This window comes from Lepidochelys olivacea (assembly GCF_965140295.1).
Source record: "Lepidochelys olivacea isolate rLepOli2 genome assembly, chromosome: 1".
Lineage (NCBI taxonomy): Eukaryota > Metazoa > Chordata > Testudines > Cheloniidae > Lepidochelys > Lepidochelys olivacea.
Window position 1 is genome coordinate 137,496,991 of NC_140411.1, and position 22,077 is coordinate 137,519,067.

Consider the following 22,077-nt stretch of genomic DNA (forward strand, 5'->3'; position numbering starts at 1 on the left):
CAAAGCCTGACTGCTGGTGGCAATGCTTCCGATGTAGCAAGGGCTTCAAACACTCCAGCTACTTTTTCTCCCCTGTAATAAGTCACAGTAATAATTGTAGTGCCTAGTGGCCCCAGATGACATCAGGGTTCCATTGCACTAAGCACTGTACATACACACAGTAAACAGCACCTGCCCCAGAGGGCATGGACTTTAAATAGATAACCAGATAAGGGATGGAGGAGAAAGGAAATATTATTCCCATGTAATGGAGAGGCAACTGAAGCATGATGAGATTAGGTATTTTGACCAGTGGTCACAGAGGAAGCAGGGAGCAGAACCCAGATCTTTTCAGTCCCAGTGTATTTTTCCCTACGTTGTTCTGTGTCTGTTGTTTCCTTGTCTCTTTCCTTCCCTTGAGTTTTCACTTTCCCTGTATTTTCTGTTTCTTTTTCCTTCTCTCCACAATTTCTTTCTCTCAGTCATCTACTTCTCTTTTGTACCTTGTGCCATCTATCTTTCCTAGTCTCAAACATTTCTGCATTAACTTTACTACATTTACCTGTCTCTGTGAGAAAGAACTAGATGGTCTAGTTGCACGGCGCCCTAGTTTCCTCCCCCCTCCTCCGCCCCTATCTGCAAAAGGATTAGTGGTGGCTAGACCACTCTGTACCCTTTTCCCTCTTCTCCTCAGCAACTTCTTGGCCTGTCATTTAGTGGACTAGTGAATTTTTCAAATAAGCTGTAACTGAATATGCTGCAGTCAGGCCTAGTTTACACCTAAAACTTAGGTTGACCTCGCTACATTTCTCAGGGCTATGAAAAATTTCATGCCCTGTGCTCTTTAATTAGGTCAACCTAACCCCCACTGTAGATGTAACTAGATAGATGGAAGAATTCTTTCATCAACCTAGCTGCTGCCCCTTGAGGGGATGGATTTACTATAGTGATGAAAAAACCACATCTGTTGCTGTAGTGATTGCCTACACTACAGCAGCATAGCTGTAGTACAGCAGTTGTGCCGCTATAATGCTTGTAGTGTAGATGTGCCCCGAGACAGTAGCAGGATCTAGACACCATTCTTTTTGTTTCTTTACATATACTGAATCTGTATGGCTTCAGGAAAGCAAAAAATTCCAGTGTTTTCTCTTTCTGTTGTTGAATTTCTGTTTTTACCAGACGCAGCTCCGAAACCAGCTAATCCATGAACTGATGCATCCAATTTTAAGTGGAGAACTTCAGCCACAACCAGTGTCCAGTGAAGGCAGTTCATTGTTAATTGGAGCTTCCAACAGCCTGGTGGCAGATCACCTGCGTAGTTGTGGCTATGAATATTCACTTTCTGTTTTCTATCCAGAAAGTGGATTGGAAAAGGAGAAGGTGAGCTCTGTAATTTATTATGCAAGGAATGTGAGAGATGATATTCATGTAGGACTTTGCAATCGTTAACTGATCCTTCCAATATAATTTTTAAAATCCTCTGTGTAAAGGAGGAGCCAAGGGTTCACCGAGTAGTTTCAAGGCTTGTGAGTTCCGTATTAGTTTGAAACTTCTAGTACAAATTATAGCTGTTGAGTGCCCAGATAAAGGGGTTCCACACTCAGGATACTTGGTCTGTAGTGTCTTCATTGACACTATAAGTGTTCTAGAGATGGTGAGTGTTCTGCAACTTTATATTCTAACAGGTAGCCTTGATTCGAACGGATAATTGGGATATAGTCTTTTACATCGACAAGCCTGATGAGACAGTCTTTCTTCCTTCATTGGAATGCTCTTGAGCTGTGAAATTGGGCATTCTCCCAAGAGATATCCCTGACTGCCACTTAGCTCACATATAGAAGCAAGGCAGGATTAGCTCTGTCCTACAATTGGTCTTTGTGTGATAAAGTGGTGGATCAAATCTGTCTCAAGTGTAGCAAATCCAAGGTGGATCTCTTTACCGCAACAGAGAAAAACAGGTTAATTGCTTGTAATGTTCTTAAAATTTTGATTTTTTTGCCTTCTTTTTTAAAAAGGTGTTTACTATGCAAGATCTTCTGCAGCTAATTAGGATCCATCCAAAATCCAGTCTTTACAAATCATTGGTAATAATTTTGATTCTGTAACTCTTCCTTCAATTATAATTTATGATTGAGTACACAGAATAATAATCTTATCTTTTTCTTCATACAGACTTCAGGAGCTCAAAAAGAGAACAAAAAAGGTATTACATATTTACATACTAGGCATATAATGAGTCATCCACTTCCCCTAATATTTCCCCTTTTCCTTGATAGCTTAGTTTATAATATCATATGGGTAATAGAAACTCTATTTAGATATTGAATACATTTGATTAAATGTTTGATTCTTAAAAGTAATTTGTGATTATTTAGGTTAGTGACTCTTATGCTTCTTTTGGGGTTTTCCCAATTTGTGGCATGTATGAAATGCTAAACCTCTACTCCAAAAAAATTAAAAATTCCTGTATTATAAATTAAAAAAAATTAAAACCTTTAAATCCTGATAAATGTAAAACTTCCAAAGACCGTAATATTTTATATTCTAATGCTGGGGAATTCAGATGTTCTGCATTATGTTCTACTCAATTGCATTCCTGTACAGTGTACGGGCCAGCACTAGGGTTCCCTATAGTTTTTTACATCCATGTGCTTAATGAATTTTGTGCACCAATGTAGAGGTGATGTGGGTGGGGGTGGGACCAACAGGTTTGGAGTGTGAGAGGGGGCTCCGAGCTGGAGCAGAGGCTTGGGGTACAGGGGGATGAGGGCTTCGGCTGAGGATGGAGCCTCTGGGCTGGGGCCGGGAATGAGGGCTTTGGGGTGCAGGCTGCCCCGTGTCTGTGGCTGGGAGAGAGGACTCCCCCAGCCCTCTCTCGCCACAGCAGCTTAGGGCCAGGTAAGAGGTGCCTTTCCGCAGCCGTGGCAGCTCAGGCTGGACTGGGCTGGGCTCGGCTGGGCTGGGCTGGGGGAGGGTTGCCTCTCCCTGGCCGCAATAGCTCTGGCAGGGCTGGACCGGACCGGGGGAAGGGGCACCTCTCCCGATTTGCATGGCCCTTGATTGCCTGCTGGGCAGCTTAGGCCTGCACCAAGATAAACTTTCATTTAATTTGCCTCTGGCTCATATAGGGCACAATTTTCACACCTGGTCCCAAAAGTTAGGCTTCTAACTCTGTATTTAGGCACCTAAACAAAAGTGGCTTGATTTTCAGAAGCACCAAACACCTGCAGTTCTTGTTGATTTCAGGTATTGGTGGTGATGGTAATTTGTTCCCTCAATGAGTTTGGTGGTAAAGGTAACGGAAATGGTCAAGGTATGCTGATTGTGGGAGACTCGAGCATGCTTGCTATTAATATACTCTTTTTAGAAGTTTTACACTGATTTTATTGAATGATTTCTTGTGTTCTTTGGAAATAATTTCATCCTCTCACCATTTAGTTTTTTCTTTGTCTTGTAAAAGAGTTGTCTCTGCCTTCAAATTTCAGTTTGTTGTGGAAGAGAAAAGTAACTAACATACTGTATCTCTAAGGTTTTCTTATACAGATGTTAATGGAGCTGACAGAGCATCACCTATGTAAGGAAAGTCGCAACACAGAAACTCAGACAAGCTCAATACCTCCTTATAGAGAATCTCTTGGTAAATAGAGCTTTCATAAACTATTTTCCTCAGATAGCTCAATACTGTATCCATTCAGCACTTGCCCATGCCTGAAGTAATAATAGACACTAGATTGCATCCCTCTCTGGTATTCTAAAATAAGCCCAGGAAAGTGTAAAACAAAAGTTTTGCTGTGATTTGGGTCTTCAGTTCAAATACGTTATGTATTCAGATCCATCCATCCACCCTAGATGTATTATTTTTAATATTATAGGCCTCAAAGAGCATATGCCTAAATAATTTTTAGTTTATGGAAATTTATAATTAGAGTTGTTTGGGAGTTATAAATTTTGTGTGTGTATGTGTGTGTGTGGTTTGTTTTTTTTTGTGACGGGGAGCGGGAGCAGGTGGAAAATATCAGTTAATTGAAAATGAAACTTTTTGCAGGAATGTATCATTTTTTTTAAGGAAACTTTCCTGAGATCCAGGATGGAACATCTGGTGAAAATGAGAGACCCACCACAGAATAGTCAATAGCTCAGTAGTAAGGGCACTCCCTTGGGATGTGAATCCCTACATCTCTGACGTCCCATGTGAGTACCCTAACCACTGGGCCATTTTCTATTCTGATGTATGTATATCTTTCTCTTGTTTCTTCATGGAAAAAATCTAAAGATCTCTAAAGTTTTGCCCTGAGGCAGAACAAGAACATTTTTTGAGATCTTGAAAATTTTTGTTGGACAGGCAAATTGTTTTTGCCCAGTTCTAATTATAATATAATTTATTAATTGTTTCTAGTGCCAGAAATCATAGCATAAGACAAAAATTGGACATACTGGTAATTCCATTTCTAAAAACCGTCTAGTAGATTTGTTCATTGGAGTGGATTGTTGTTGAAGTTAGTTATACAATATAATTTACAGGCACCTGTTGTTTGAAATCAGAGGTTCATGTTTGCCTCAGTAGCTGATGAGATTCCATCTGAGGGGGTAATATGCAGCAGTTGTGGGGCAGGAAGGTGCCATTTGGTTTCAGGCTCCTTTATCTCCTCTTGCCCAGTTCCCCTCGGGCACACTTGGGAGAACAGTGAGAGAGGTTGGCTACAATCCGAATCAGTTATCCTGGTAATTTAAATATTACCTCCAACTTTTTGCACATAAACAATTAGTTGGACCACGTGCCATATTGTGAAGTACGTAGGTGGCTTGTTTCCAACCACGTTTTCATGTCTTAAGTGACCATTTCTTTTCACAGCTTCCTTGGTAGCTTTTCAGTAGAAACTAGGCATGGGTAGTTAAAACCTACAGGGAGCCCTAAAATCTTAGGTAGGAGCAACAGTGTTACTAAATGTAATATTTCTATGTGATGGTACATTGCATTATTCTTTATATAGTTGAGAAACTTCAGCTGATTGATGAACAGTTTGCAGACATTTATCCCCTGCATCAGAAATTTGAGTCTTTAGAAGTGAAACTCATTGAATATCGAAAAGAAATAGAGGACCAGCTTCAAACAGAAATGTCTGAAAAGGTATAACCTAGAAATCAGTGGTCATGGAAATGAGGGATTGGGGATGTGTTCATTTTATTTTGCAAATTTGTAATGCTTCTAATAATTTGAATCAGAAATGAGTCATGCCAATCTATTATATATGCAAAAACCTCATGTTCTCTGTTGGGGGTAAAAGTTGGGAAACTGAGTCATAAATCCACCCAGTTTAAGCTGAGTCAATTTTTGCCTTTATTTATACAATTTCAGACAGAATTGTTGTCATGTATAGTATCCGGCCATACATATGTATCGGACAAATAACAGAGAAACAGAATTGGTAACCACATTCTGGGCCATCTTCCATGATAGTTGTCGTTTCTCTGATCCCTTTTTCTGGTTCTTCAGTCCTATTTTTCAGTTTCTGATCTGGTGTTTCTCCAGTTAGTAAACATGGACCTGTAGGTCTTTTATACAGTTCTACATTATAGATTACTTAATATTTATCCAGTCAGCTTTTACATCAGCACATCAACCTTTTACATTTTAAGTAACCCGTACGTTACACATGCGCAAGATTCAGTTACCCAACTTCTGCATTTTTCCCTGCTGGTTTTGCAGTTTCTGTTTTTGTGTCACCCTGCCCTGGGTCTTCCCAAGAAAAGGGTTAATTTAGTTATTACATGTTTGTGTGTCTTTTACTTACTACTTCCAACACCATGTGTTACCTTTGTTCTGTTAGCAATAACATGTTAAGCAGATTAGCAATTTTGTGTAAAAGAAGAATTGGCAAAACCACACTTATGCCACCAAAGCCTTGGCCTAAGTGTTACCTTATCTACAGTCATTCATTATACATAACTACATTTTTGAAAGATTTATAATTATCAAAGCTCTTAATCTTACTATTAACAAGTCTTCTTTTTATATTTCAGTGTTATAAGTCAGTATATGTTGTTCTGTGCTACCCTTAATCTATTAGAAAGGGAAGTATGAGTTATGGAAAATGTGATGATTCTTTAATGTCAGCATTTCTTATCTTTTTTAAACATGTTTTTTCATTCAAAGTCCAGTTCATTCAAACTTCATGCATCTGAAGAAGTGGATTTTTTTACCCACGAAAGCTTATGTCCAAATAAATCTGTTAGTCTTTAAGGTGCCACCGGACTCCTCATTGTTTTTGAAAATATCTCACCAAACTACATAGTAAAAGCCTCCAAAACAGCATTGCCTTTACATGGAGAATAGAAAAATCATAAAATGTGAAAAATATTGTGGATCTCATGATTTTAGGATCTTTTGCAATTTTTGTCTGCATTCTGCAATATTTTGCAAATTTTAAGATTGTCTTAAAAATAAACTGAATTTATATCATCTAAACAATAACAGCAATAAGAGGTAATTCACCATTCTCCATCGCTATGAACCTCACTGAAGTTCAAGCTTCAAAGCATAATTGGGACCGAAATGCAATCTTTATTAAACACATAAAGCAATCTTTTTCTTAAAAACAAGAAAATTACATGCAAAAAATGTCACATAAAATAAATAATTCAAGTATTAGGAAAAGTTAAGCTTCTTACTATAATATTGATTTGGAAACAATTACTATACTGTAGATATTATGGTATACGTTTAACAAGAAAAACAGAAATGGAAAATATTACGTGTGCAGCATGGTCAAGTTAATGTTGCAACACTGATGTTGTGTTAACATAAGATCCTCTATGAAATATCACAAAAGGACTGGGACTTCATTTGGTTGTGCTAAAAATTTGTGCCCATTGAACATGCTCAGACTTTTAGTCAGAATTTAGCTTCCCCCTTTCCTTTATAAAGTCACTTCTTTCCCGAAATACCGTATGCAAAGTATCAACTTTCAAAGTTCAGCCATATCTTAATGTCATGGAGAAATAAAAAGGCAGTCACAATAAATAATAGAGCATTTTGTTTTTTATGTTATAACCCAAAACAACTGAATATAATTACCTCAAGTTTAACAAAAAATCCCTTTGGACAACACGTCTACAACAGATCCTTGAGAGCTGCTCTTAGACATGGGGATACAATATAAGCAAACCTCTTGTATCATCTTTCTTTAGGGGGGTAAATATATCCGAACTTCCTGGTGCCTTGTTTACATCAGCTGAATTAGTGGTAGCACTAGTGGGGATTTTTTGTGTATAATTCCCCAATATAAACATGATCTTACTGTCACTAAAGGCTTCGGCAAGTTTTTGTGTAGAAACCTTTGCACTGGTTTAGTTAAATTGGTGCAACCCTTTTTGTGGACAATCATAAATCAGTTTAGAAATGGCTTATAGCAATTTAGTTTAAATTGATTCCTTAGTGTCTTAAGGTGTAAATTAAATCCATATAAGCCATCTATAAACAATTTTAAGTGTCTCCACACTTGGGGTTGCACATGGTTTAACTAACTCAGTACAAGTTTGTGTGTGCATAGGCCCTAATTCCCTAATCAGAGGTCCCGGGCTATGCTTTTTTCCTATCTAACTTCTGTCTTCTCACTGTTTTCACATTTTCCCTATTCTCTTTCATTTAGTACTCCCATTCATTCTCTGCCTCACTTGCATTCTCTCATCCATTTTCTCTCTGACTTTCTCTTATGCATCCTTGCAATCCCATTTATTTTCTTTCCCTCCCACTCATATATGTACACTCTTTGGGAATGGGGCGAGAATGGAGACCCAGTCAGAAGAAGAATTAGGGAATGTGGCATTCTTTATTTGCCAGTCACAGAGCGTCAGGTTGGAGAGTGGGACATTTAATTAGCTGCCTTACCTGATCTCTTGCTCTGTTCCCCTGCTGTATGTACTGGAGTGAGTAAAAAAAAAATGACACAATTTAAGCACAGAGAGCAGTGGAAACTCCTTTAGTGCAATGCCCTATATCTAGCTTACTTACGCCTAAAGGTGATATTATCTATATTTGTAATCTGCTTTGAGATCCTAGATGGAAGGTGTAAATATGGAAGACCTTTCAGTCATATATGCTTCAAAGGTACTTTTATCACAGAGAAGTTTACATACATTGACTCAAAAGATTAACACATTTAATTAGACATTTCTGTATAGTTTCTCAAAGGGAATTCAGTATGCTACAATGATCAACAGTGTAAACAAGCTATTTGCAAGTAAGTGCATATGTCTGAACGTCAAATTTAACCTAAAAGAGAGGATTTTGTTTATCTTTTTTGTGATCAAGTGAGGGATATTTACTTTGTTCTTTTCTTACATGTAACAGTTACAACATTTCAAAGAGGTTGAAATAGCAAAGATTCGAATGGAAGAGAAAGCACGATGCCAGAAAGAAGTTTCTGATTTGCGTCGAGAGTTTGAAAGGACAAACCAAGCCAAGTCAGAGGCTCTGATTGCTCGTGAAAAGAATGCTATTGAAAGACTTCAAAAACAACAGGAGGTAATGTTTAAAAATAATAATTGGATCCAGTGCTAAGTGGTTCAGTTAGTTAATGAAATTGCCCTTTGATCTTTGAAGGAACTACATTCAGATCCCACTGGGTCCTAAGTGAAAAAGAGTTCAATAGTTCTCTTTTAATCCCACATCAGGAAAGCACCACGCAGATTGGTATGTTTAGTGATTTCAGGTTCTCAGTGATCATGGTGATGAGTATGGTATAAATATGTAAATAGATTGGAGTAGCCGCGGTGCTGCAGAAGAAGAGTAAATGTAATATAGATATCGTTATATGTATGAATCCCTATTCTCCTTTCAGAGTATTGAGGATATTTTTAATGGCAGTCCTAGATGGCTGCTTTGTAGGTTTTTCTTTTCTGTTTATTATGGTTGTTATGATTTTCTTATTGTAGTTTTCTTTTTAGAAGTTGAAATAAAAAAAAATATAAATAAAATGGAACACAATATTCATGGTGTGGACATACCATCCATGTATATAATTACATTATTATCTATTCGGTATTTGCTATCCTTTTTAATATAACCCAAGGTGCTGTTTGCATTTTTGACCACTGTCATGCATTGATCAGATGTGTGAGTCCATGACTTCGAGATCTTTTTACAGCATGGTAATTTAATCCACTGTTAATTTAGTATCCAAAAATGTGTATGTGTGGTCCAGATTGTTCTTCCCAATGTTTATTACTTTTCTCTTGATTACAAGGAATTTTGCCTGCCACCATGTTGCTGTCTTGGATCTGCTCTATTCTTTACTAAACAAAATAATTTTGTGTCATCTACAGATTTTTGCCACCTTACTGTTTCCCTCTCTTTCCAGAACTTTAATTTTTATATTGAGTAACACCAGTCCTAATGACAGGTTTCAGAGTAACAGCCGTGTTTGTCTGTATTCGCAAAAAGAAAAGGAGGACTTGTGGCACCTTAGAGACTAACCAATTTATTTGAGCATAAGCTTTCGTGAGCTACAGCTCACTTCATTGGATGCATGCTGTGGAAAGTATAGAAGATCTTTTTACACACACAAAGCATGAAAAAATGGGTGTTTACCACTACAAAAGGTTTTCTCTCCCCCCATGCCACTCTCCTGCTGGTAATAGCTTATATTTTAGATATACTTTACTTTCCACAGTATGCATCCGATGAAGTGAGCTGTAGCTCACGAAAGCTTATGCTCAAATAAATTGGTTAGTCTCTAAGGTGCCACAAGTACTCCTTTTCTTTTTACCAATCCTAATATGGATTTTTGAGCACTTTGCTTTTGACCTCCTGCGATGCTGAAAATTAGCTATTTTATTCCTCTTTTCTGTATTTTGTTTTTCTGGTCCATGACAAAACTTTGCCTCTCACCCTGTGACAACTTGATTTCCTTCATAGTCATGTCCTTAGAAACTTTTATGAAATCTGCCTACCTTATGCTATTACTCCGACTTTCATGAACATGAAATTAATTCAGTTATTAAAAAAGGTCTGGATCAGAAGATTTGTCAAGTGAACCATTGTGGATGCTGGGTGCTATTGTCAGTTTTTGATCTTTGAGACCAAGTACACACTTCATTTACTTGCTGGGTTGTCCGAGCAAAGAGACCAGCAGCTCTGCTGTGCTAAGTGGTTTTGTATTGCAGATAAAAGATCACGTAGATCTTTTTAGTAGAAGAATGTAATCTCAGGAAAAGCACCGGAGATCAAATTTCTCTAGTTATCCAAAACACAGGAACAGGAGACAGTGGCTGTTCCAGCTTTTCCACACTTGTACAATGCACCTGAATTGCAAATTTGATAGGACCACCTTTGGGATAAAGAGGTCATTCAGTCTTCATGCTCTTAGCCTTTCTGCAGAGGCACATGTTTTGTTTCTTTTTAAAGCTAAGAATTACAGAGAGTTTTTTTTATTAGTAAGAACTGGGCTGTAGATGTGACCTCTGGTATTGCCATTATGGTCATAGGGAAGATTCTTTTAGAAGGTATTGTTTGGTTTGGATAGTCTAGAATGTAGAATTGGAGGCAGCTGCTAATGGAACCAGTATTTTGAAGAAAGTTTAGTTTTAAAGCAAGAATACAGAGTGCATTTTCTCTGTTAACTGTACATTTATCAGGTTTTTTAAAGTTTCTTATATATATATTTTTTGTATGCAGTGTTGTAGCGGTGTTGGTCCCAACATATGAGCGAGACAAGGTGGGTGAGGTAATATCTTCTATTGGACAAATGCTTTGTGTAAGCTTGAAAGCTTCTCTTGCTCAAGAACAGAAGTTGGTCTAATAAAATATATTACCTCAAGCACCTTGTCTCTTTAATTCTTTTTTGTTAATCTAGTTAAGATAGGGACAAAACTGCTTTTACCTACTTTTACTGCTTTTTCTCTTGCAGTTTTGGTATGTTCTAAAGTTTGTATTTGTGTGTGGTAATTCTGTGTTATAAATAAATCTTTCTTTTTGTTTTATGACTTTTGAATCTGTGCAGCGTTCTAAAAGATACATTACTTGATAGCAAGTAATAACTTTCAAGTGTGTTAACCCTAAATAAAGTAGAATACCAGATGCTCCCTGGGTTATGCAAGACCCGAATTTCGACCATAATGGCAATACCAGATGTCACATCTACACCACAAATTCGCACTTACTAAAAAAGTTCCATAAGCCAGAGATAGGATTTTTGAGTTGCGGAAAATTTTGCATAATGTACGAGTATACATTTCCGACTTATGCACAATTTGACTTACGGAAGGCTTTCCGGAATGGAACGATTGCGTAAGTCGGGGGGCATCCATAAAGGAAGTGACTTAGCCCCCGGTTAGTGCAAATCAGTTGTTACTAGCAAGCTATGCAAATAATATTTGTCAGGATCAAACCAGTTCCTGGAACGAGGTCTGTAACATTTATGTTTCTAATTTTTATACTATTGACGTCTTGTTATGTCTTGCTGCTGTTGCCACTCTCTCTGAATTTACTGGAAATTATTTTAATTTAAATCTCAGTTTTTTGTGTAAAAATAAAATGAATAGAAGTAATATTTTCTGTTGTAGATTGAAGCAAAGGAGGTTTATACACAAAGACAAAGTCTGCTGAAAGATATTGAAATGATAAGAACCAGAGAGGCAGAACTAAAGCAAAGAATTGAAGGTTTTGAACTGTGAGTCACTTTAGGTCATGCATTTACCTCTGGTGTTGCTTTGTTTGTAGAAAGCATGTCTCAAGACGTTGCAATTTTTATGAAATTGAAATTTGTTTTATTTATCTCTAAATATGATATGCTACATTTTGAGTAATATGCAGCTGCATCTAGCAGTAGGGGCATCCTGTGCTAAGAGGCCTATTTTGTTCTCAGCAAAAGAGCGTGGCACTACTTCAGAGAGACTGAGGAACTGGACTTCTGCTTTGAAGTCATTAACTTAAAAAGCAGTATGTAATCCCAGCACGAGCAAGGCAACTGTAGTGACAAATTTACATTTGTAATGTTGGTTTTGCCATGATACATATTGTGAGTGCACATTTAATAAAAGATGTGTGTTTCTTCTGTAATTAAAAAACCCTAAAACTAATTCTTGCCTGCTTTCCAACATTTTCTAATCTGTTAGCATCTTGTGTTTTTTGTAGGCAAGAAAGAAGAAAGCTATTTCCCCACTAACATAAGTTACTTTCTTGTCTAGCCAGCAGAGGGTGCTGACAGAGTGGCAAGCTGAGCACCCTTTCTAAAATGGAAGAACTAAACAACATCCGTACTGTAATACTTTCAGTTTTCAGCAGTTGCAAATCTGGTTGTTTATACAGTTGATCAGTCTGTCTCTTTAACAGTACAGCTTAGTATGTGTCACTTTTCATTTTTCTTAGCGAATGATAATGATAGATCTGATCAGAATTTTAAATTGCCCCAAGCTAACCCATCACACTTTTGACTTTCATAAATGTTGTGTGATTAAAAAAAACTTTTTGAAAACTCTGGCATGTCATAAATATAATTGCTCAGTGTCAGTATATTTCTCATTATGTCAGGGCTCAGAAACTTCAAGAAGAAAAAAATAAAGCTGTTGATGATGCACTTCGACGTCGGGAGATAGCTGTGAAGAACATTGAGGAGACTTACGACCAAAAGCTTAGGAATGAACTCCTGAAGTAATTTGTTCTTTTGTCTCTAATAGAGAATATATATTTCACATGAGAATAGAATGCTAAAAATGCCATGGGAATTACCAATGAGAACTGTAAAAAAGCAAGACTTGAATATATAACACTTAGCATTTTTATTTTAATCAGTTTGTGACTTACTTATCTTATAAGATGTGGTGAATACATTTCATAACCAAAAGAGTTAAAACAATTATGCCTTCTAACAGGTAGAAAAAACTCACTATATGTAATGATGTTCTTCTGTCCATAGGGCTATAGAGTTTTAACAGTTCACACTTTCAGTCTCCCTATCTGTGAAGAAAAAGTGACCTGAATCTGTAGGGCTGCTGGATAGGCAGATGCAGAGTATCATTGGTGATCTCTTTTGACCAGTGCTGAAATATTGAGTAATTTGAAGAACTGAAAGGAGGCAAGGTGTATGAAGCCAGTATTAAGGGATTTTCAAGGGTTACTTGCTGAAGGGGCGGGATGAGACGCTTTTTAAAAAGGAAATGTAAAGGGATTTTCTTACCCTGAGAATTATTTTTTGAAATACCAGCTGTTTGGTGCAGACTGGTACATGTCATAGGCCATACCTTTCTGCTGGCTCCCAACTCCCTGAAAACAATCAAAGAAAACCCTGTTCTTAAAAAGTTCTTTGTAAACTAGCTTCTTTTTCCCTTCAAAAAAGTCCTCCTCTTCCCAGCAAGACCCATCTTTGTCCCCCACAAATTCATCTTGCCTAGCTCCAAAATCATCCATTTTTCCTCACCGCAAAATCGATATCTCTTCACAAAATTTTCTCCTCCTCCAAATTCAGCAGTACCCAAAAATAAATCCACTTGTACCTCCAAAATAACATCTCGACCTTCACTTCTAAAAAAAATATTAATCTTGACCACCGCCTCCCAAAACTTCATTTCTGTCTGTAGTCATTGGGGCTGAAGAATTGGAAGTGATTGAGTGTTCTCCTGGATAAAAGCTGCAGGGTTTGATGCACTGCACAGACTGGGTAGGATAAGCAATGTTCTCTGTTCCTCCCTTCTTTGCTGGGCGATGGTCACAGTTTGATTTACATGGACAATGGAGGAAGAGGCCCTATGTCATTTGTCTGTGTATTTTCCTTGCAGTTTTCATGTTTGGTGGCCAGCAGCCAGGACAGGCATCTGAGTGAGATGTGTATGGCATCAGCTGTTTGACAGTAGAAAATGATGGCACCTAACTTGAGATTCTTTTGTACTCTCTCTCTCTGTGATATAAGCAGTGATCATCTGAGGCCTGCTGATTGTTTTGTTGCAAGAAAGTGCTCCCAGGACATGATATGCTCATTCCCACAGAATGAAATGAATTAGCCCTTTAGGCAGGGGGAGGAAATCCACTCACCAGCTAAACACCTGGTTATCCACAAGCTCAGCCGGGACCTATTACCTAATAATGAATAGTGCAAGCACTGCCTCTTTTAACATGGATTTATTCAAATTGTAGAGGAGAGGTATAAGGCAATTGATTTCAGTGAGAATGAAGTGTCACCTGAAACAGAGTGGCTTAGGAACAGAGGGCAGTTAGATGGATGCCACTAAGTGACCAACCTTAGGCAAACATGTCATCTCCCTGTGCCTTGTTTTACTTATCTAGTAAATTACTATTTAATACTAAAGTAACTAAATGCTAAACGGAGCACCTACCTCACAAATAGGGTTTAGTGGCTTCATTTGTTAATGTTTGTAGAGCTCTTTCAGATCTTATCAGGGACTATTTTAATGGAGAGTGTTATTTATGTTACAGTAGTGTCCAAAATATTTTAAGCACTGTACAAACACACAGGAAAACACAATCTCTGTCCTGAGGATCTTAGTCTGTATCTGCTTATTATAAAATGTATTTAGCTATCTATCAATAGCTCTAGGATCCTGTCTGACAATTAAAATGTGGCATACAAAAATTAAAGTATAAAAGCTATTATTATGTATTACAAAACTTAGAGGGAAAGAATCATTATAAATCCAAACAAAAGAAAAAATAGACACATACAGTTAATGGAACTCAGATTAATGAATTTCTGTTACAGAAAATGGTTGACTTTGGATATAAAAAGTTGGGAGACTTGTCAATAATTCAATTTGGATTATAAAATCACATTTTTGACAATTGTATAGTTTCAATTATAATATATATGTTTTAAAATATTTGAAAAATAATGAAGACTTAATGTGAATATTGACTGTGTTCAGTACCATTAATCTTTGCTGAGCACTGGGGATAAACTGCTCTTTTTTGTCTGGAAATCATAAAGTGAGTGACCAGAAAAGTGAGGATTTATTTATTTGTATACTCTAGTACTGCAGTCACGATTAGGACCTCAGTGACCTGGACATTGTACAAAGATGCAGGAAGATAGGATAACTGCTTCAAAATACTTACAGTTTAATTAGGACCTGATCCTATGAAGTGTTGAGCACCCACAGCTTCCATTGATTTCAGTGGGACTTGAGGGCACTCAGCATTCGCAGGTCAGGACCTTGAAGAAGTTCCACTGTAATTAGCATATAGACAGTTTGATAGGTAGTTAAAGCTGAGTCTGGGGACATTCAGAATTCTTTTGCTGTGGTGTTTAGTAACTTTTCCCCCCCCCAGATATCAACTCGAGTTGAAGGAAGAATATATAACCAGAACCACTAGGGTTACTGAAGATGAGAAAAAGAATAAAGGTAACTAATCTCTTTCAGAGATACTCAACAGCCATTGTTTATCTTGTAGTTTGTAATAAGAGGCAACAAAGCAGTATTTGTAAACAAATATAGTGTATTTAATTGAAGTTGGAGAAAGAGAGCATTATCTTTAGACTTCTAAGCTGGTGCTTTGGAAAAAATAATATATAATCATGTAATTAAAGACTGTATCATGCATATGCACAAACCTTGTCAAATTAAGGTTGCTCTGGCAACCTTAATTCTGGCTTTTCTTCACTTTTGAGTGTTTGACTTTGCAACCTTAATATTCTTTTTATGTAGTTTTTGGTGTGAGATACACATTAACCTACAGAAACTGTTTATGATCCTTACAGAGAAGGCTCTGCTGTTGCGTGAAGAGACCATTGCTGTTAATTCAAAGAAGGAAGAACTCAAACAAGTTGTATCACATGCAAAAGAGCTCGAGGTAATTGTGAGCCTGAATTTGGAGACTACATTGTTTGATTAGTACATTTGAACTGTTTTGTGTTACCTTTTCAGGAATAATATATGGTACAAAGTATATTCTTGAGAAACACCTTAAGAAGTCTGTGTGACATGTTTTTTAGCTGGAGCTGGATTCCGTAAAGTCGCAGGTGCTATTGGTAAACAAACAGAATCAGTTGTTGACAGAAAAATTGAAAGAGATTGCGGACTATCCCTTGTTAAAGGAAGAGAAACTGGAGCTTCAGGTGCAAAATAAACTACTTAGACAACAACTGGAGGAGACTCGCAATGAAAACCTGCATTTCCGAGACAGTTAGTGTTTAACATATTTTATAACTTTCCTTTCCTCATTTTGCAGAAGGTTTCCATTAAACCTTTATTTTATTTTATTCCACTTTATTTCATGACTGTTAAGAGGCTACTAAATTTAAGAATATATGTAAAATGAAATTAACACTCTGCTTTAAAAAACTGTTATAATACTTGGTTTTGCTCCTGCTTATCCTTGTTTTGTCTTTTCATTTATCTTTGTTTTTTCCAGAGTTCCTAGTATCACAAGTATTGGGTGATGATTTTTTTATTAGTGTCCCTGGACACTTCATGGGACAGTGGTAAAAGCATGTCAATTCTATTTTCTTCATCTATTTCTCCTCAGAGGACCTCAAGTCCTTAATTATAGTAGATTTTTTTATGTTTCACTTTCCAAAAGCTGGTCTTGTGGTTACAGCACTGGACTAGGAATTAGTAAACCTGGGTTTAATTCCCAGATCTGCCACTGACTTCCTGCGTGATCTCAGTCAAGTCATGTAATCTCTTTGTCTCCTTTCCCCATCTGTAAAATGGGGATAATGATCATTGTCTTGTCAAATTTACATTGTAAGCACTTTTATGGAAGTCTCTCATTGTTTGCACAATGGAACTCTGCATTCAGGTGATACTAAAATACAAAAATACTAATTGTTGATAATACCCTCTCTTTCCTTTCATCTCCCAAAACACCATTTTTTTTCAACCACAGCATTATTTATTGTTGTTAGTAGAGGACAAAGGCTTCTGCAAATGACTATTTTGATAGACCTGATCTCTGTAGAATAATAATCTATTGTCTTGTAATGCGCATCTGCATTTCTAAAACATGTTGTTGTGTTTGAAGACCACAGATGAGCAGTACATTCAGGTTCAGATAAGACAGGAACAAGTTGATTCAGGTAAATAACTTGCAGAGTAGAAAACTTCCTGCCTAGCTCATAACTGCTCAGAGGGAGGCACACAAAGTTCAGTCTCTAGAAAAAACAGATACCCCAAAAAGTGTATATAAATTAAGTTTTACTATTTAAGACCTATTGTAGTCAGGAAAAATATTTCAGTTTTAAGTTTCCAGGAGTTGGTTATAAATAGTGAATGTTCATTTTTAAGTATCTTATAAAATATCTCCTGATATTGTTCTTTTATGTGAAAGAGTTAACTCAGCCATCAGCTGAACATATAGCCTGTCAGGCAGAATTGAGGAGAGTTGAACATGCTAAAAAGCTGGAACAGGATGAGTTTGAAACCCATAAACAACTTCTGGAAAAGCAACTGCAAAGTGAGGTAAATTCTTCTCTTTTCATCTTAATAGTATAAGATTTTTTTTCTGTCATTTTCTAAACACTTACACCTGTCCCCATTGCAGGAGGTATTGGAGTGCTTTAATTCAATTTTTTCTTAAAAATAAATAAATACAATTTTTAAAAAATTAACCAAACAAACCTGTGTTAAACCTAAGATTTTTCAGTACTTGTTTACTATAGGTCAATACTGCTGATGAAACTGAAAAAAAAAAATACAAATTTGGCTGGACCTGGAAGCACTTGCTCATTTTCATCAAAATTAATGTATCTGTGCTGGTAGAAATGGAAAAATGTTGCAGCCAACACAGGAATTCTTTATTAACCCTTATCCTAACGGATAAAGAGAAACCGGTCACAGAATGAAAAATTAGTTGTGGCTTAGGTACACGTGATCATGATTTGATCATATTAATAATATACAAACAGAGTAAAGTCCAGACCAGTAGTATATACATGTGGTGCTATAATAGGGCCACTTTCACAAAGCTGAAAACAGTTATGAGCCAGATCAGCTGGGAGGAAGATTTTTGTGAGAAAAATGTGAATGATAGTTGGGAATCATTTAAGAACACCTTTAGTAGATGGGCCAAAACCCACAATAGAGGAAGAAGGCCATATTAGTTAAAACTCTGAACTGGTTTAGAGGTGAATTGAGGGCAGCTGTAAAAAGTGTGTGTGTAAAACAAATGGAAGAAAGGGGAAGTTGATAGTAATGAATATAATTCAGAAGTTAGGAATTGTATAAAATTATTAAGGGAAACCAAGGGACACAAGGAGAAATCTGTGGCTCACAGAGTTAAGGACAATAAAATGGAGGTTTTTAAATATATTAAGAACAAAAAGAATCCTGACAGTGGTATTGGTTTGTAACTAGATGGAAATGGTATAGTTATCAATAATAATCTAAAAAAGGCATAAGTGTTCAATAAATATTTCTGCTCCGGTTGGGGTTAAAACTGGGGTATAATCTTATATGGTGATGCTAACACTTGTTCATTCCACTGGTATCTCTGGAAGGTGTTAAACCAAAGCTATTAAAGTCAGAAATTTTTAAATCAGTAGGTCCAGAGTTTTAAAAAAGCTTGCTGGACTGTTAATGACAGGTTTCAGAGTGACAGCCGTGTTAGTCTGTATTCGCAAAAAGAAAAGGAGGACTTGTGGCACCTTAGAGACTAACCAATTTATTTGAGCATAAGCTTTCATGAGCTACAGCTCACTTCATCGGATGCATACTGTGGAAAATACAGAAGATGTTCTTATACATACAAACCATGAAAAAATGGGTGTTTACCACTACAAAAGGTTTTCCTGCTGGAGAGTGGGGTGGGGAGAGAGAAAACCTTTTGTAGTGGTAAACACCCATTTTTTCATGGTCTGTATTTTCCACAGTATGCATCCGATGAAGTGAGCTGTAGCTCACGAAAGCTTATGCTCAAATAAATTGGTTAGTCTCTAAGGTGCCACAAGTCCTCCTTTTCTTTTTTGGACAGTTAATGTTGATTTTTCAATAAGTCTTAGAGCACTGGGGAAGTCCCAGAAGACTGGAAGATAGCTAATGTAATGCCAATATTTAGAAAGGGTAAACGGGGTGACCTGGATATTTATAGGCCTGTCAGTCTAACATTGATCCCAGCTGGGCCAGATAATGCAGTGTCTGAGAAGGGACTCGATTAATAAAGAATTAAAGTAGGGTTATGTAGTTAATGCAGATCAGTGTGGGTTTATGGAAAATAAATCCTGTTAAACTAACTTGATATCTTTTTTTGATGAGGTTACAGATTTGGTAGATAAATATAATAGTGTTGACCTTAGACTTCTGTAAGGTGTTTGACTTTGTACCACATGACGTTTTGATTAAAAAACTAGAACTAAATATTTACTCCATTTAACATGGAACTGATTAAATGGATTAAAAACTGGCTAACTAATAGGCCTCAAAATGTGATTATAAACGGGTAGTCGTTATCAAGCAGGTGTGTTTCCACTCGGGTCCCACAGAGATCGGTTCTTGGGTCCTGTGCTATTTAACATTTTTACAGTGACCTGGAAGAAAACAAAGCCCCAAATATGGGGTCACCCTAGCCTCCCTCCCCACACAGTCTAGGGCTGGCACCGTCTCTGCCTTCCCAGGGCTCAGGCAGGTGCCATCCCTCAGCAGTTCCTGAGTCTCCGGTTTTGTTCAATATCTTCATAAATGATCTGGAGGATGGTGTGGATTGCACTCTCAGCAAATTTGCGGATGATACTAAACTGGGAGGAGTGATAGATACGCTGGAGGGCAGGGATAGGATACAGAAGGACCTAGACAAATTGGAGGATTGGGCCAAAAGAAATCTGATGAGGTTCAATAAGGATAAGTGCAGGGTCCTGCACTTAGGACAGAAGAATCCAATGCACAGCTACAGACTAGGGACCGAATGGCTCGACAGCAGTTCTGCGGAAAAGGACCTAGGGGTGACAGTGGACGAGAAGCTGGATATGAGTCAGCAGTGTGCCCTTGTTGCCAAGAAGGCCAATGGCATTTTGGGATGTATAAGTAGGGGCATAGCGAGCAGATCGAGGGACGTGATCGTCCCCCTCTATTCGACATTGGTGAGGCCTCATCTGGAGTACTGTGTCCAGTTTTGGGCCCCACACTACAAGAAGGATGTGGAAAAATTGGAGAGAGTCCAGCGAAGGGCAACAAAAATGATTAGAGAAAAGAAAAGGAGTACTTGTGGCACCTTGGAGACTAGCCAATTTATTTGAGCATGAGCTTTCGTGAGCTACAGCTCAAGCTCATGCTCAAATAGATTGGTTGGTCTCTGGGGTGCCACAAGTACTCCTTTTCTTTTCGCGAATACAGACTAACACGGCTTTTACTCTGAAAAATGATTAGGGGTCTGGAACACATGAGTTATGAGGAGAGGCTGAGGGAACTGGGATTGTTTAGTCTGCAGAAGAGAAGAATGAGGGGGGATTTGATAGCTGCTTTCAACTACCTGAAAGGGGGTTCCAAAGAGGATGGTTCTAGACTATTCTCAGTGGTGGAAGAGGACAGGACAAGGAGTAATGGTCTCAAGTTGCAGTGGGGGAGGTTTAGGTTGGATATTAGGAAAAACTTTTTCACTAGGAGGGTGGTGAAACACTGGAATGCGTTACCTAGGGAGGTGGTAGAATCTCCTTCCTTAGAAGTTTTTAAGGTCAGGCTTGGCAAAGCCCTGGCTGGGATGATTTAATTGGGGATTAGTCCTGCTTTTGAGCAGGGGGTTGGACTAGATGACCTCCTGAGGTCCCTTCCAACCCTGATATTCTATGATTCTATGAGAATCATCACTGGTAAAGTTTGCAGTGTTGTTAAGTGTTGAAAGCTGGAACGTTGTTGCTGTGGTAACACTGTTCAGGCTGCTAAGCTGTTGCAGCTGCTTAGTGCTTCTGTTCTTGGAGCTCCAATGTTATCAGCACTAGCAGATAGTGCAGCCTGCTAATTCAGTAGACCTCTATGTTACCCATAAATAGGGCCCTACCAAATTCTTTGTTCATTTTGGTCAATTTCACGATCATAGGCTCTTAAATGTAAATTTCATGATTTCAGATATTTAAATCTGAAATTTCATGGTGTTATAATTGTAGGGGTCCTGACCCATAATGGACTTGTGGGGGGTGGGTCGCAAGGTTATTGTTTGGGGAGTTGCAGTACTTCTACCCTTACTTCTGCGTTGCTAATGGCGGCATCACTGTCTTCAGAGCTGGGCAGCTGGAAGGTGGTGGCTGTTGGCCGAGAGCCCAGCTCTGAAGGCAGAACTGCCGCGAGCAGCGCAGAAGTGAGGATGGCATGGTATGGCATTGCCACCCTTACTTCTGTGCTGCTGCCTGCAGAGCTGGGCTCTCAGTCTGCAGCCACCACTCTTCTGCACGGCTGCCTTCAGAGCTGGGCAGCCGAAATAAGGTGGCATGGGATGGTATTGCCACCTTTACTTCTGTGCTGCTGCTGGTGGGGCACTGTCTTCAGAGCTCGGTGCCCGGCTAAGAGACACCGCTCTCCAGATGCCCAGATCTGAATGCAGCACAGAAGTAAGGGTGGCCATACTGCAACCCCCCCCAAAATAACCTTGTGACCCCCCCGCAACTCGCTTTTGGGTCAGGACCCCCAATTTGAAAAATGCTGGTCTCCCCTGTGAAATCTATATAGTATAGGGTCAAAGCACACAAAAAGACCAGATTTCATGGTGGGGAGACCAGATTTCATGATCTGTGACATGTTTTTCATGGCCGGGAATTTGGTAGGGCCCTACTCATAAAGAGAAGCCACAGGCATGGTTAGGTGGCAAAGGCACTCAGCCAGATTTATTGCCTTCCAGGCACAGTACTAGTGCCCTGGCTCAGTGATTACGGGTAGACTAACACATGAGTGCCAAGTTGCAAGGGGCAGTTCAGTCAGCAGCAGGAATTTTTGCTGTCCCCTCGGCCACACAAAGGGTTATGATGAGTTACACCAACATTTATAGACTGAGACAAACAACATATGTACCACCTTACCTTGTTCATACCATCTTGTAGTGGGGTGGTTACCCTGCTCCTGAAATAAGAGGAGTGAGAACAGCTGGGGGAAGCAGCCACAGCTGTGGCCAGCTCAATCAGGGCCCATCTGGCTCTTGTAAGAGGGCTGGGGGCCAGGAGCTGGAGGAGT

At 38.4% G+C, this 22,077-nt stretch overlaps 1 protein-coding gene across 6 annotated transcripts in view; it reads left to right on the forward strand.

Annotated features, from left to right (window-relative positions):
* The window catches only part of OFD1 (OFD1 centriole and centriolar satellite protein), a 66,701-nt gene that overhangs the window by 2,641 nt on the left and 41,983 nt on the right, over positions 1-22,077 (forward strand). For all 6 annotated transcript variants that reach the window (XM_084610622.1, XM_084610617.1, XM_084610618.1 and 3 more), the window contains exons 3-14: positions 1,159-1,359; positions 1,995-2,063; positions 2,152-2,182; positions 3,509-3,616; positions 4,971-5,107; positions 8,330-8,503; positions 11,542-11,648; positions 12,509-12,628; positions 15,257-15,330; positions 15,687-15,778; positions 15,921-16,110; positions 17,258-17,388. In XM_084610622.1, the coding sequence (XP_084466748.1) occupies positions 1,159-1,359; positions 1,995-2,063; positions 2,152-2,182; positions 3,509-3,616; positions 4,971-5,107; positions 8,330-8,503; positions 11,542-11,648; positions 12,509-12,628; positions 15,257-15,330; positions 15,687-15,778; positions 15,921-16,110; positions 17,258-17,388 (1,434 nt within the window). The remainder of the gene's footprint in view (positions 1-1,158; positions 1,360-1,994; positions 2,064-2,151; positions 2,183-3,508; positions 3,617-4,970; positions 5,108-8,329; positions 8,504-11,541; positions 11,649-12,508; positions 12,629-15,256; positions 15,331-15,686; positions 15,779-15,920; positions 16,111-17,257; positions 17,389-22,077) is intronic.